The following is a 15,764-nucleotide window of genomic DNA, read 5'->3' on the forward strand; positions in this document are numbered from 1 at the left end:
GAAATTCTATTTTACAGGATGCAATTTGACTTAGCACATGCTACACTGTGTTCTTTCTTCCATGGCCAGAATATTTGGGTCTGGAAAGCAAAGGGTTGAAGTGGAAGTGGCTCCTTTCACCATTTCACCTGATAACTCACTTGTACACATTCTTCCATTTTGTGCTCTCTGGATTGGAGGTATTTGGTTCCCAAGAAACAAATGCCTGTATTAGAGTTCACAGCATGGTTCTACCAAATTGAGGGGTGAGAGTGCCACCTGGCCATTTGGTACTTTTTTCTTTCTTATTTATTTTATTTTATTTTTTGCCATGAAACCAATGGGCAAAGAAAGAGAGGGTGTGGTTATTCATCCCGATAACTGAGGGGAAACTGAGGATAGGGAGGACTAGATCTGAGCCCAGGGGATCCTCTGGGCTGTGTCTTAGTACTTCCAGGCTCAACAGTAGATATTAGTGAATACTACTGCAACAAAACAGGGGCAGGACCACTTAGTATTCACACCATTCAGATATAAAAGGTTTGGGTCATCCCACTAAAGAACCCTGGCCAGCTGAAGTCCTGTCTGAGGACAAGAAAGCATGGAATGGGATGTTGAGGGAGAAATGTATAAACATCAATTATGGCCTCATGACTGGTTACAGAAACAAGGAATACAGCAGCCATGCAGCACCCTACGGATGCTGAGTAGCTAAAAGGATCGACTGTGCCAATTACTGGATATAACTGTTTCTTAGTTTCAAACCCACTCTTTACTCTGCTTTGTCTGCAGACCAGCTTTGCCAGCTTTGTCAACTGGCTTTATGCTGGGCTCTGCCAGTGAGGGGCACCAGAGGGTGACTGAAAGGCTGGGTTAGGGGGAAGGAAGAACGCTTTTTGCAGCATCATCCCCGCCTTGTGAGATTGCCCGGATAAAATGTAGGATACTTAAATTTAGATTTTTGATAAACAACAAATAACTTTTTTTTAATGTAAGCATTCCCATCCAATATTAGCATAAGTATTCTAAAAAATTATTCATTATTATCAAAATTCATTATTTATCTGAAATTCAAATTTAAGTAGGCATGCTGCATTTTGACCTTGCTAAATCTGGAAACCCCACAGCCTTGGTTTTCCACTTCCACAGCAATAGATTGTTCCTGAAGCAGTGGATGAATCCAGTTTGCAGTCTGTCCATTAGTTGCAGAAGCAGACTCCTAATGCACCCCTCAGAGACAACAACGCTAGCCGGCTGCCACCTGGTCTTCCCTTTGTTCCCTGAGGAGTAGGTCCTTAATGCTTTTCATTTTTAAATACATGATCAGTAGGTTGATTTTTTTTTTTAATTTTTAAAAAAAATTTTTTTACATTTATTTATTTTTAAGAAACAGAGTGAGACAAAGCGTGAGCGGGGGAGGGGCAGAGAGAGAAGGAGACACAGAATCTGAAGCAGGCTCCAGGCTCTGAGCAAGCGGTCAGCACAGAGCCTGATGTGGGGCTCAAACCCACGAACTGTGAGACTGTGACCTGAGCCGAAGTCGGACGCTCAACCGACTGAGCCACCCAGGCGCCCCTCAGTAGGTTGATTTTAAATACATAATAATACATAATACATTTTTAAATACATAATCAGCAATTCTTTGTATTTTCTCTCTTAAAGCAACTGGTGTAGACCCTTACTGACAGAGAGTTCACAACACAGTAATCACATGGGGAATGGGAATCCTCCATGATAGTCAAAGAAAAGAAAGTTACAGTGGGACTATCTGTGGAATGTTAAAGTTGCACAAATCAAAGAAACTGATGTTGTCCAAGGCTGGTGAGGGAGTAGTGAAAAGTAAAAAATTCCAGCATAAATTGTATTTTACAATGCTTTGAGCTTTTTTTGGAAAACAATTTCCCAATATAGACCAAAGGCATAAAATGCTTGTGCCCTTTACCCTCATACTTCTACTTCTGGTAATCTATGTATGGAAAAATCCAAAACGCATGTCCTAGGATCTTTATGACAGTGTTATTTTTAATACAGAATGACTGGAAATAACTTAAACATCTAACAAAGGAGTAACTATTAAGAGTGTGGACACTCAGAATATATTGCAGCCATTAAAAATTATTATGAAGATGATGTGGCAACACAGAAGAGGCTATTAAGTGAGTAACTAACATCAGATAATTGTTCTAAGTGCTTTAGATGTCTAACTGTAAAGACATTTATTTGTTTAATCCTAACTACTATCATCCTCATTTTACAGCCCAGGAAAATGAAATATAGAGTAGTTTTCTGACTTGTCCAAGATCATATAACAAAGTGAGGATTTGAACCCAGGGAACCAGCAGGCTCTAGGCCTTGTGCTTTTTTTTTTTTTTTTTTTTTTAAAGTTTATTTTATTCATTTTGAGAGAGAAAAAGAGCAGAGGAGGGGCAGAGAGAGAATCCTAAGTAGGCTCCACACTGTCAGCACATAAGCCTGACATGGGGCTCAAACTCATGAATGTGAGATCATGACCTGAGCCAAAATCAAGAGTTGGATGCTTAACCTACTGAGACACCTAGGTGCCCCTAGGTCTTATACTCTTAACCACTAAACTGCGTTTCACTGAGTTAGTTGGAAGGAAGAGAAACTTAAAAGGTTGTTCTGTGTAACGAAAAACACAGAATCTGGAAGGAACAACAATATACTAAAGGTTGCAGGGTGGGAATATGAGTGAATTTCCTGTTTTCTCTTTCCAGTTTTCTAAGGGATTAGTACTTTGGTAGCTCTGGGGAAGGGCCTTATCCCAGAATGTGGGTTGGATTTGTGTCTGGCTTAGAGGCCATGTATTGGGCAAAGACAGGGGGCACAGCAAACAGTTGGAGCCTAACAAGTACACGTTCATCGTTGTGGACCTCAGAAGGTAGGACCTGAGGTAGGAACAAGAAGGTGGGGTGCAGGCTCCAGCCTGCACACAGGAATGGCCTAGGTGGGGGGGACTGCTAAAGTGTAACAGGGTCCTACAGCCAGGGCTGAGGACTACTGGGGGCTTTCCTAACATCCTTTGGAGGGTCCCCAAGAGCTCATTGTGCATGTACTGAGGCTTACCAGGTGACAGGCACCATGCTAGGCACTACAAAAGATGAATCAAACACGGTCCCTGCCCCCAGGGACTCCCTGTTCACCAAGGCTTGGGCACAAATAACTGTAACATAATCAGCAGTTAGAGGTCACTGTTTAGGGTTAATTGCATTCAGTTATTTATGAAGCATAGTTATAGTTAAGTATACTGTCGGCATCAACCTACCTTTGCAGCTTCATGCCTCCCCACATACTCTGTGTCCCAGGCGCACTACTGATCATTCCCTGACAGGTCACGTCTTTTTACACTTCTATGTTTTGCCCATGCTGTTTACCAGCTTAGAACGTTCTGGGTTGTTATTTCTTCCTTAAGACTCAGCTCAAATGATCTCCTCTGCCAGATATCCTCTGCTTTTCCCAGCCAGGCATCATGAACCTTTCCCTCTTTTCCCAGATCTACTTTTTATCTAACCTGAATAAAGCTGGGCTATGTCATGGCCAGGCTCAGCACTGTACTGCATCCAAAAGGAACACCAAACTGATAGCCAAGAAAGCATCAAAAAGCAATTTAATTACTGAAATCATTTACATAGGTAGTGAGAATTGCATGGTATGGTGCTCCTCTAAATTCCTAAATACCTTGGTCTCTTATTTTCTTGAAGTCTACTTATTGTGTCAGCTAGTCCCCATTTCTCTTTCTGGAAACAACTCCACCCATCCTACTCTCTGGCCCCCAAGAGCTGTTTTCATTTTAGTTCTACTGAGTCAGAGCCTGTATTTCAAAAGGTCTTCAGATGACTTATATGGCCATTTAAGTCTGCGATGCACTGAACTAGACGACTTCTCTAGCTGAAGTACTAGTTTCCTTCCACTGGATAGAGAGGGAGTCTTCTGCTCATCTGATTCTATTTTGGGACATCTGCCTCCGGCAAGGAGATGTGCAAAACATGTGCCACCAGATGGCGCCAAAGATATTCCATCAGAGAAGACACCGTGCTTGATGGCTCTTTACCTTCTCTGATGCCAGGGATCTATTGTGGTTAGAACCTGCAAGCTGAATATCTGGGCTTACCTGCAGAAATCCAGTGCTGGATGGGGACTGGAGAGCATGACCTACCCCAAGCACACAGGTGAGGAAACTGGGACCCCTTTCAGTCAATCAGTTGGAAGCAGAGCAGGGATACCTGCAGTGCTGCTTCCACCCCTTTGTGGCCCATGAAGCTCAGCCAGCCTCTCCTGAGTCTGGACTTGTAGGCAACAGGTGGGGCATTATGAGCTCTCCTTGAGGGAGAACTGAGGGGTGGTGGAGGTAGAAAGAAGTGAATTAGGCAGTGGATGTCAATGGCTCTGGCAGGGGTGGAGAACACAAAACAATGGGAAATCTGATAGGAAAGAAGGGAACATTTCGATGAGAGGAGAGAAAGGCAACTGACATTTATTGATCCCTCTCACTGTGACCTTGACTCTGTGCTATGTATGTGCTTACCTGCATTTGCTCATTTAATCTTCACAAAATAACTACGAAACAAGTACTATGAGCTCCGTTTTCTCCCCATCTCAGAAGTGGAAAGTGAGGTTCAAAGGGAACAGCAACAGTCAGAAGAGAACTTCTGAATCCTCTTACCACCAAGTCTGTAAACCCTTTTCCTCCATATCCATTTGCTTTGTGTTTCCTCCCGTTACCACTAATGAACTGTCCCTGCTCCTAGCTAAAGCCACCCTCAGGTGTGTGTCAGGTCCCATTATTTTTGCCTGCTCTCCTTTGTAATTTTCTCTCCTTTTTTCTGCATCATTTTCTCCTCTACCAGATCACTGCCATCAGCACACAAACATGTCATCAAGCTCCCATCTTTAAAAAGGCTTCCTCTTGACTCTCTATAGTCCTACCCTAGTTCTTATTTGGAAGAGCTGTGTATACTTATTGCCTCTGTTTCCTTTTTTCTCAGTCTCCCTGAAACCCAGTCAAGTCAAGCAACTGTCCCCACCTCTTGACAAGGTCACCTGTGCCACCATCTTGCCACATTCGGTTGTCAGTCCTTAGTCACTTCTTCCTTGACCTCTCAGCAGCATTGTATACTAACTGCTTATTTTCCCTTGGGAAACTCCTTCTGCACTTGGCTCCTGGAGCCCCACACTCATCGGCTACCTCTCTGGCTACTTCTTCATGCTCTCCTTTCTGGAACCTTCCTCTGAGGCAAGTTACCCTGTGAAGTGGCAAGTTACCCTGATTATAGACCGGAACTCAAGAGGAAGAACAGCAGTTCTTGAGCCCCATATTATAAAGTTGGCCAAATACAGTTATCTCCATCATTAACTTTCATTTGGGGCAGCTCTTGGGTAACGTGTTAGGGAATTAAAAGTGGAGAGGAAGGAAGCTGTTTAGCTTTCTGAAGGTAACCACCTGAAGAAACCCAGGGGTGCAGAGATGTTGTTGAACATGGCTTGTGCCCATAAATGCCACGGGCCACCTAAAGTGTGACTGGCTGTTTCCCATTCACAATGAAAGAAAAACAAGTTTTCCTCTTTAGAGGGAGCTTCCATAATTACACTTCCTGCAAACTGAGGATCAGAGGTTGTCCATTCAGGAAATGCACAAAAGGATGAGCTGAAAATGTAATTTCTATTCTGTTTTTAATAGTCACATTTGACGAAGTGATAGGGAACTTCCATGGTGAACAACAGATTACTGGAGAAAAGGGAAAGAATTAGCCATTTTGTAGGTGAGGTGAGACTGCTGTCCCAGACAGGGAGAAGGGCAGGGAGTTACACTTGGTCAGGGTCTGCTCAAAGTGGCTTTGGAGGCCTAGGGCCCTGGGGGACTGGGTTTTGTCCACTGCAAGGCCAGGCCTGCTTCCAGGATCTGCATAATTACCTTCCCAAAGCAGCTGGCTACCGTCACTCACTTGTTCATTAGTGTGTCTGGGGGCCTGTTTCTGGGCCTTCACTGCACCTGGCCTTGCAGATATAAGGATAAATAGAACAGTCTGTCTGTAGGTAGTTAACAGCTTATATGTTCAGAAAAATTCAAGTTCCCTTAATGATACCAAGCAAAGGCCTTCTAAACAACTTCAGTCCTATTTCTGTGTCATGAGGAGAATTTTCTGAAACTGCTGGACCCTCTAGAAGGCAGTTCCTGGCCCATGCAGAAGATGGGTTAGATCTATTCAGACACACTCTGGGAGGAACCAGAAAGAGTAATTACCAGCTTTTTGCTTCCCTGGGCTTTTACCTGATGCAGCAGGCTAATGGGAGGTCACAGAGGAGCCAGGATCAGATGTAAGAGACCCATGGGAATCTCAGGGCTAGAGACGGCCCTGTAAGTGAAGAGCAGGCACAGAACACAGGGCTTCATGAAAAGGAAGGCTGTGGAGAGAGAAGGTTGAAAAGGCCAGGGGAGGCCTCACTGTGAGGGAAAGAGAACAGAAAGGCCAGGAAGTACTGTTCCATGTGTGTGGCCGTGGTGTAGGAAAGAGGGCAGCAGACCCCCAAGAGCCGGAAATAACTCCTGGTATCTGGTAAACAGGACAGATCAGCTGGACAAAGTCTTCAGAGCTTGGTCACTCCTTCCCATCTGCCCCTTTGGTATCATGACAAACTTAGCTCTGGGGAACTTAGAAGCGTTCTGCAAAGTGGGTGACGCCTGAGCTCTGGAGAAAGGTGGGATCAGCCAGACACCAGTGGGACAAGCTTGGCCCTAGGTGTGGTACCTTGGAGGAGGTGAAGCCTGAGACTTTAAGGCCACACAGAAGTCAGCCAAGAGCAGAAGAGAATTCTAGGCAAAGGGATCAGCACATTCAAAATCACAGAGTTGGCAGAAAATTCATAGAACCCTGAGGAGTTCAATGGGTTGGAAGAATAGGGTATATGTGGAAGGTGGATAAACGTCCTGCCTCCTTCTCAGGCTTGCCCAGATCTGTGCTCACACCCATCTCTTTCCTCACCTCCACCAAAGCGCCTCTATCCTGGGTATCAACCCTTCTTCCCTCCCTCTCATACTTATGTGCCAGGAGCATACTATGTACCAGAGGTATTTGTACTAGGTACCAGAACTAAGTACTGTTACGTGCCTGTCCCTGCCTATACATGACTCCTGTCCTTATAATGACCTGGTGCCATAAACTGGGGTAATTCTGGTGTAAAGTCGGTGTAAAGTCCAGCCAACTAGAATAGATGCTGGCCTTTTAAAACCATCTTGGTCATTCTGTACATACTGACGATTATCATTTCGGGCTGTTAATACTATGATGTCCATTTTGCAGATAAAGAAGGCTGTGAGGATTTAAGTCAAGTGGCCAAAGCCAAAGGGAGAAAAATGGGGATTCAGACCTAGGCTTGTCTCAATACAAGGTCTGACTATTAAGCACTCAGACTCACAAATTAAAATTTGAAAGTGTGAGGGGGTGATGATGGCCTGACATGCCACAGGGCACCCTGACAGGCCATCTGGCCCCAGGTATGTGGTAGGACTCGGGAGTAGTGAAGGTCCAGGGCAGGCCAGTGGGGTAGGAGGATGCTGTGGACTGGACACGCCAGCTAGACTTTCACACCCGAGCCACACTGTGTGAGGAGCTAGCAGTGGGGGCCAGAGGTCCATGGTCACTAGGCCAGCAGCATCCTGGATCTGGCTTCTGTGGAAGAAGGCAGCTGGCCTGTCCTCCAGCATGATCATTCCTATTGCTGTCCCCCTTCCAGTTCCCTCCTCCCCTAAGAGCAGGGAGGCTTCTCTGGTCCCAGTTGAAACAAGTCACCTGAGCCTCTGTCTTTTCCACAGTCTCCCGAAAAGACTTCCAGCAGTATGTCAGCACACGAGCAGCCCTGCTCACCGAGGACCAGCCTGGGGCGGCTGAGGCTCTCTGTGAGCCAGCTGGGGTGGGCACAGAGGAGACCGTCAGCAGTCCTGGGGAGCGCTTCACCCTTCCAGCACTGGGTTTCCAGAGGCCCCACCGTGTAGTCAGCCCTGTGGGGTGAGTCCCAGGTGTGTGGTACAGCCGGACTGGCTGGGAGACAGTTCAAATTATGTGCTGGAGCTCCTGCTCAGCTCCAGGCATGGCCCTGCCCTCTTGGAGCTGTCTGCTGTGATCCTCAAGCCCTCAGTCCCAACTTCCTTGTTCCACCAAGGATGTGATGCTGGGCCAGTATTCGGAGCCGGCAGCATGGCCCCAGTGTCATTTTCATGTGGCAGACTGGCTCTAGCCCCTCCCATATGTGGGGTTTCAGGTAGATTCCAATGACGAGTCCTGCTGGGGTGCGTTGGGTCTGTTCCCAGCAACCACATATAACTTGTTTTTGGGGTCTGTTTGCCACGGTCATCCCTCCCTTCTGCCCTCCCTCCCTCTCAACCCTTTTCAATTCTGCATACGGTGTTCCTTTTTCTATTTTTGAGCATGGCTATATAGTTTTATGTTTCATTTCTCTTAACTTTGTATTTGGAGTTAAAGATTAAGCATGAGCTTCATCTTCCATGTTTCCCCCTGAGTCCTGGAATTGCTCACCAATGTCCTAATTGCCCACTTAGCACTGAGAACACACATCATAGGCTTCTGGTCCTGGACTCATCAGTAACCAGCTGATGGTGTGGTCAAGCCCCTTCCCCTCTCTGGATCTCCTCTTTGGTCTGTAAACCAGGGGAGTTGGAGGAGGGGATGGGAAAGATGGGAGCAGCAGGCTTCTGAAGACTAGTGATATCCCCACTTATGTGGGATCTGGAATTTAATCCTTAGCAAGAAGACTCGTTGCACCGCCTCACCCACACAGGGGAATAGGCAGCCTGATGTCATGGAGAGAGAGTGGAGAACTGTGAGTCAGAAACAACTAGGTTCTAGTCCCACTTTGTGTCTGTCTGGCTATGTGACCTGGAGCAAAAGTTAATGCTTGAACTCCAGTTTCCTTACCAGTGACAGGGGACAGCAATGTCTGCCCTCCCTGAGGGGGTGGGGGGCTGTTGCCAGGAAGTTACAAGGCAGTATGGATTAAAAAATAGCTCACACCTAAAGTTCTCTGTGCATGCAAAATATTATTTGGCACAGCTTGGGCTCCCTGGGAAGCACATTCTGAGACATGTAGAGTGTTCAGGATGTTACCAAGAAGTGCCCTTGGGATTGGCACCTATGGAAGCGAGAGGGAAAGGGGTGGGGCAGGGGGAAAGCAGGAGGGAGCAGAGGAGAAGCTGGGCTGTGATGCAGTCCTCAAAGCCTCAGCCAACCCTGTGGGGGAGCTCTGGAGTTCAATGTCCCCTCAGACTTGTCCTGCATTGGGCCAAAATGGTTGGGCTTTTATATTCCCTCATCACGGGGTGAGGACATCCCTGGCAGGGCAGGACCGTGGGTGAGGCAGCTCTGGAGCTGGGACTCTGCCCGAGGCAGCTGACAGCCCTGCCAGTAGTTGGGCATCAAGTCTTTTCTCGAAGGAAGATCTGGGTGGTGTGCCTCCACCCCCACCTCTTTACTGTTATTACTTACATGCTCCTACCTAACAGTCAGCCTGTCCTATCAAAGACTTGATATTACAGGGCTCCTGACATTATGATACTATTCGCTAGCTCTCATCACACATTTCAGATGCATGATTTTAGTTTTTAATTGCTGAGAAAAGAATGGGAAAGTCCTCTGCTGTCTGCTGTGGGACCCAGAAAACTATTCCATCCAGCTTTGCCTGGGAGCGAAATAGACTCTGCTGGGACTGGCTATAAACAGGAAATCAAAACCAATGAATTTAACAATGAATTGACTAAATTAAAAATGCTACATGTGTACACACGACGATGTAAATCCATCTGAATGTGAGCACATGTGGGGGGCACTACTGTGTAAGTACATGTATGATGACCTGGACAAGAGAGGCTGCAGGGGCAGGTGTCCAAGGTAGACATGCCCACGGGAATTGGCGGGTATGCTTATGAGAATGTCAATTTGTGTGTGTAGACTTCATTCATTCATTCACTCTCCAAATACTTATGAAGCATCTAGAATGTGCCAGGCACTGTGCTGGGAACTGGGGAATGAGAATAGATGACATAGTTTCTGCCTCTGGAAGCTTATTGTCTCCTGGGGAGACAGACAACTCCACGTGGACATTTGGGGTACAGTGTGATAAGAGAACTGACAGGGGAGCACAGGTGACTGTGGGAGCACCTGGTGGGCACCTGAATCAGACTCGGGGAGCAAAGGCTGCTGTGAGTCCTTCCCTGGGACAGGAGACCCTTAAGCTGAGTCTTGAAAGGTACATATGAGTGACTAAGGGGCAGAACTTTCACACGCAGAGAGAACTGACAAGGAAAGGGGTTAGAGGAGTAAACATAACAGTGGGTCAGAGGACAGAGAGATTGGTGGGGGTGGAGTGGGGCCCAAAGAGGCAGATCCTCGAGGCCTGATACTTGCAGTGGGGCAGTGTGAACTTGCTCATGAAGAGGGGGTTGACGGCCATAGTTTCATCTTAGAGGTGCTTTCTGGCAGCAGCGGGGGGTAGTGGAGGCAGGTGGATTGCAGGGTCCAGATGTGTCCCCATGTTTATGAGGATGTACACACATGACTGTGTGTGTGTGTGTGTGTGTGTGTGTGTGTGTACATCTGGAGTCTGCACCAGGTGTGCCGCCCACATGGACTTGTTTTCCACTCCCACCTTCTGGTCTTGGCAGCCCAGTGGGCTCAGGGGGATGGCTGTCCTGCCTCTGACTCATGAGTGAGTGCCATGACGGGGGAGCCGGTCAGGGGCTAGCCAGCAGGTGTTTCCTTGAGGACTGTGGCCACACCCCTGTCCGCGGGGCTGACAGTGAGGTGACCAGCAGGAGGGCAGGGAGGGAATGCTTCCTGCCACCAACCATTGCTCTTGGACTGTGCTGCCCTGTCTGTGCAGAGTGCCCACTTCTCTGGGTAATACTGGGCTATCCCAGGCCCATACATCTAGGGTGACAGACTGGTGACAGGCTGGGGGGTTGCCATATGTCAGCTCTCCCTTACTGGGTCTCCCCTCTCTGGCTACCCACTCTTCAAGTGCTGAACTCATATATTTTGATCTTAATTATCTAAAAATATGCTAAACTGTGCTATCCTGCCTCTTAAAAAATGTATGCCCAATCCAAAAACACACCCCATTCATCACATTTCTTTAGCTCTTAATGTGGGCCACAGGAAAGGAAGAAAGATTTGGTTCTGTAATAGTGCATGGTCTAGGAACAGTACGATGAGTGATTATGTACTTAGAATTTAGGGTCCAGATTTCAACTCTATACTTACTTTCTGCATAAACTACTTACTCTCTGTGCCTCAGTTTCTTCATTCTTAAAACAGAGATAATAAGATCACATAGGATTAAATGTGTAGAGTGCTTAGAACAGTGTCTGATGTATAATACATGTTCAGCTCTAAACCTTACTTATTATTATCTGGGTTTGAACCCTCTTAGGTTTAACCCTAACTCATTTGATGAGAAGTTGTGACCTCTTTGGGTCTCATCTGCAAAATGAAAGGTTGGCCAATCTTTTACTCCCAAGGAAGGACCAACACCTGTCCCTCACCAACTTGTTCTTGTCCTGACATGCATCTTTGGTTTTAAAACATTCTGCTTGCCAAACTCCCTCTATTAGATGCTAACTACATGTCATCAGTGTTTCTGTTGACTTTTACAAAACATTAGGAATAGCTCCCAGTGCTCTTACTGAGAATGCCTGGATCAGGAGAGATGATATATGAGGGACCCCCCCCCCCCACCCAACCCTTCCCTTCCAGTTTCACATACTGGCATCTCCACAGCAAGAAGCAAGTGCCTTCAGATACTTCTGGTCCATAGAACAGGTAACCAAGTTGATCCTGAACTAGAAAATGCTTCCCATTGGCTTTTGGAGCACCCTGGGGCCCTGGCATCAATGCCTTTCACAGTTATCATTCTGAGTAACACACATTCTAGCCAAGTTAAGAGAAGGGACTGTCCTGATTCTGACAGAGCTGCACCTAATATTTGGAAAATCCAAGAGCGAGCTATTGGGGCTGGGGAAGGACATTTTTAGGGTAATTGATGCTTTGGTCCGATGAATCCTCTGTGCTAGTGCTTTTCATATATTAGCTCTTTAAATTTTCATAATAATCTCCCAAGGCAGTTATTATCATCCACATTGACTAGATGATAAGACTACAGCTCAGAGATATGATTAGCCCAAGTTCAACCAGCTGGAAAATGACAGCACTGTTTAGTATTTCTTTCATGTATTAAATCCCATAATTCTTACTTTCCTTTGAAGCAGTAATGACATCCATTTTATAGATGAGGAAACTGAGGCTTAGCAAAGTTAAGGGACTTTTTCAAAGTCACAGAACTAAATTTAGCCAAGTGGGAGTTGAATCCAACATTAATGCTCTTTCTTCCACAGCTGCTGGCAGCAAACTAGCTAGGAGGTGCCCCCACTTGGGCATCTAGGGGAAATCTGTGAGAAGGCATGAGTCCTTGGTAGCTTTGTCAGGTGGGGTGGAAACTTACCTTGGATGTCATCATTGAACATGCAATACTTGTTGCGGTATTTGTTGAGCAGGCGGAAGGCATTGGCATTGGCAAAGTCTTCAAACTGGATGAGGCAATTTATTCCAAACCTGTGGGAAGGGAAAGGAAAGAACTCATGATTGTCTCCCCAAGGCCAGTCCCTGGCAGATCCCAACCTGCCCTGGGAGTGGGGAGGCACAGGACAGATGGTGGGGGATGACATGGCTCATTCAGTGGGGTTTTTGCCACTTGGATGGCTCTTGGACTCCCTGGCTCTGCTTTCTCCATTATGAATGAGGATGGGGAAGGGAGAGAGTAGGAACACCAGGCTTGGTGGGTCAGCTGAGCCTATATTTTTGTCTCTAATGTAGGCTGGTGGCTACCATGAGTTATGGATGGCAGACCCTGAGGGGTGATGGAAAGACTGAGATGGGGCTTATGGCCATCTGAAATTCTAGCAGAAAGCTCACTACCCACCCAAGTGCATGAAGAGACCTCGACTTTCCAACCCCTGGGGGGCCTGGAGAGCCTCTGAAGCCTTCAAACATCTCTCTGGGTGAGTCTTGAGACCTGGAGTTCCTCCACTAACCAATGTGCAGGTATAGAACATCAGTTAGTGAGCTTGTTCAAAATACAGACCACCAGGCCCATCCTCCTGAGATTCTCACTTAGTGAATTTGGGGCAGGGTTCATGAATGTATATATATTTTTTCCTCTGGCTTTCTTGTGGCATAATTGACAAAAATCACATATTTTAGATGTACAGTGGGATACTGTGATATACATTATGAAATGATTACCACAACCAAGCTAATTAACACATGCATCACCTCACAGCAACACCATGTTGTGTGTGTGTGTGTGTGTGTGTGTGGTGTGGACATCTAAGAAAACTCTCGTAGCAAACTTCAAGTATACGACTCAGTAGGAACCATGAACTGTGGTCACCATGCTGAACAGGAATCTGCATCTTTATCAAGCACCCCAGATTGTTTGGATTCTCACAGTCTAGAGAACTCTGAGAAACAATGCCTGGGTGGGTGAAGACAATGCCCATTAAGCCGCCTGATGTGCCTTTTTAAAAACTATGCTACAACTGACTCCTAGATTTCACTCCTAGATTTCAAGGTCAGGGAAAGTTTGTCTTTCCTACAAAATGGCTGTATCTGTAACCCATTTTTCCTGTTGACATTGTGAGAAAGCTGAGAGTTCAGTTTTCTGCTCTTGGGCTGAAGGCAGCATCAGGCCAGCCTTTCTGCACACACCCTTCCCCTTACTCCATTCTTGCTTTTGATCGTCATTTTGATAGTTTTGATCTATTGTGTCTTTTCTTGGAAACAAGCATGACACAAATTATTAAAAATTACCTAATGCACAGACAAAAAAATTTCATCTCATGGGTCCATTTGTGTTGAATATTTAATTATGTTCATGTTCATTGAGAAAAAGTGCCTTGATTGACCAGCCAGGAGTGTTGAAGCATGAGATGGGGAGAAGGGGTCTGTCACTCCCAACCTGGTGTGAACTAAAGGCTTAGGACCAGTGTGGGACCAGCTGTGGAAAGAAAGATTTATGACCCTGCTAGAAAATGTGGGTGGGGCGCATACCTGGTGGGCTTCCTGTGCTACCCGGGGCATCTTTCCAATGAGGCTGTTGTCTATGATGGGTGAGTAGTCCTGAAATAGCCCAGAAACTTCTATTTCAACTTCATAATTTTGTGCCTGGCTTACCCTATATGGTAGGAATCCAGCAGCAGGTAAATATTTGCTCCTGTCATGGTCCTTCCAGAACCTTAGCAAGTTAAAGCTGTTGGTGGGGGGACTTGGAGGTGGGTTCATGTCATAGCGGCAGAAATGGAGAGGCTGTGACTTGCCATAGTCCAGTACTAAGAGTACCGGGCATGGGTCAGCAGGCTTGTGGGCCTCACCTGGCTCTGAATGGTCTAACATCTATCCCTTCACTCCTTTATTCTGCCTCAGTTTTTCATCTGTCAATGGGCACAGTAATATCTGCCTGGCCAACTTCAGTGGGCTGTTGTGAGGATGAAAAGCTGGGGTTATTCTGAAATTGTAAATTGCTAAGCACACATGTCATTTTGGCCACAATTCCTATTCATTCACAGAGCAAGTGCTGTTTGGGGTGGGGAAGGGGGCTCTCTGTATCTCCCAACCCACCATCCAGCCCCGTTCTCCTTTTACAGTGAATACAACTGAAAAATAAAACGTCCTATGCACAAATACAGTGCTATTCTTGCTGACCCAAAATTTACTGTGAATTTTTTTCCAGGGTGTGAATTTCAAGTATTTGGATTGGGAGGGGGACAGAATGTCTTTGGTTGCTGGTGACATTTTGCTATATATAATCCTCACAAGACTCCCAGTGTTGCTCCACGACTGGCCTGGAGCTAAAATGCTGAAAAGGTCAGATAACAAAGCAATGCGATGCACGTTCTTTTTCTTTCTGTCTCTCTTACACACACATACACACACACACACACACACACACACACACACACACACACACACGACCTTTAAGCAATACCAATCTGAGATAAAAATAAGGCAAAATTATAAATACCTTTGTTCAATGCACTACTACTCTTTCATATTAAATTCAGTTTTTTATGAGTAAAGTTTTATTTTACTTTTTATTTTTTACTTATTTTTTAATTCCAGTGTAGTTAACATACAGTGTTATAGGAGTTGCAGGCGTACAGTATAGTGATTCACCAATTCTATACATTACCCAGTGCTCATCGTGAAACATGCACTCTTAATCCCCTTCACCCGTTTTACCTATCCCCCCCCCCCCCCACCTCCCTCGGATAACCATCAGTTTGTTCTCTATAGTTAAGTCTGTTTCTTGGTTTGTCTTTTTTCTCCCCCCTTTGTTTGCTTCATTTCTTAAATTCCACAGGAGTGAAATCATTTGGTATTTGTCTTTCTCTAGCTGGCTTATTTCACTTAGCATTATATTCTAGATCCATCCATGTTGTTGCAAATGGCAAGATTTCTTTTTTATGGCTGAGTAATACTGTATTGTGTATATATACTACATTTTTACTCATTCATCTATCGACGGACACTTGGGCTGCTTCCATGGTTTGGGCTATTATAAATAACACTGCAACAAGTACAGGGGTGCATATATCCCTTTGAATTAGTGTTTTCTTGTATTCTTTGTGTAAATACACAGTAGTGTGATTATAAGATCATAGGGTAGTTCTATTTTTAGTTTTTTGAGGACCCTCCAAACTGTCT

The 15,764-nt window shown here is 45.8% G+C and overlaps 1 protein-coding gene across 6 annotated transcripts in view; it reads right to left on the bottom strand.

Moving 5' to 3' along the window:
- ME3 (malic enzyme 3) overlaps positions 1–15,764 on the bottom strand; it is a 184,531-nt gene that overhangs the window by 10,425 nt on the left and 158,342 nt on the right. For all 6 annotated transcript variants that reach the window (XM_060605418.3, XM_060605417.3, XM_060605419.3 and 3 more), the window contains one exon: positions 12,505–12,614. In XM_060605418.3, the coding sequence (XP_060461401.1) occupies positions 12,505–12,614 (110 nt within the window). The remainder of the gene's footprint in view (positions 1–12,504; positions 12,615–15,764) is intronic.

Source organism: Panthera onca, chromosome D1 (assembly GCF_046562875.1).
Source record: "Panthera onca isolate mPanOnc1 chromosome D1, mPanOnc1 haplotype 2, whole genome shotgun sequence".
In the NCBI taxonomy this organism is placed as follows: domain Eukaryota; kingdom Metazoa; phylum Chordata; class Mammalia; order Carnivora; family Felidae; genus Panthera; species Panthera onca.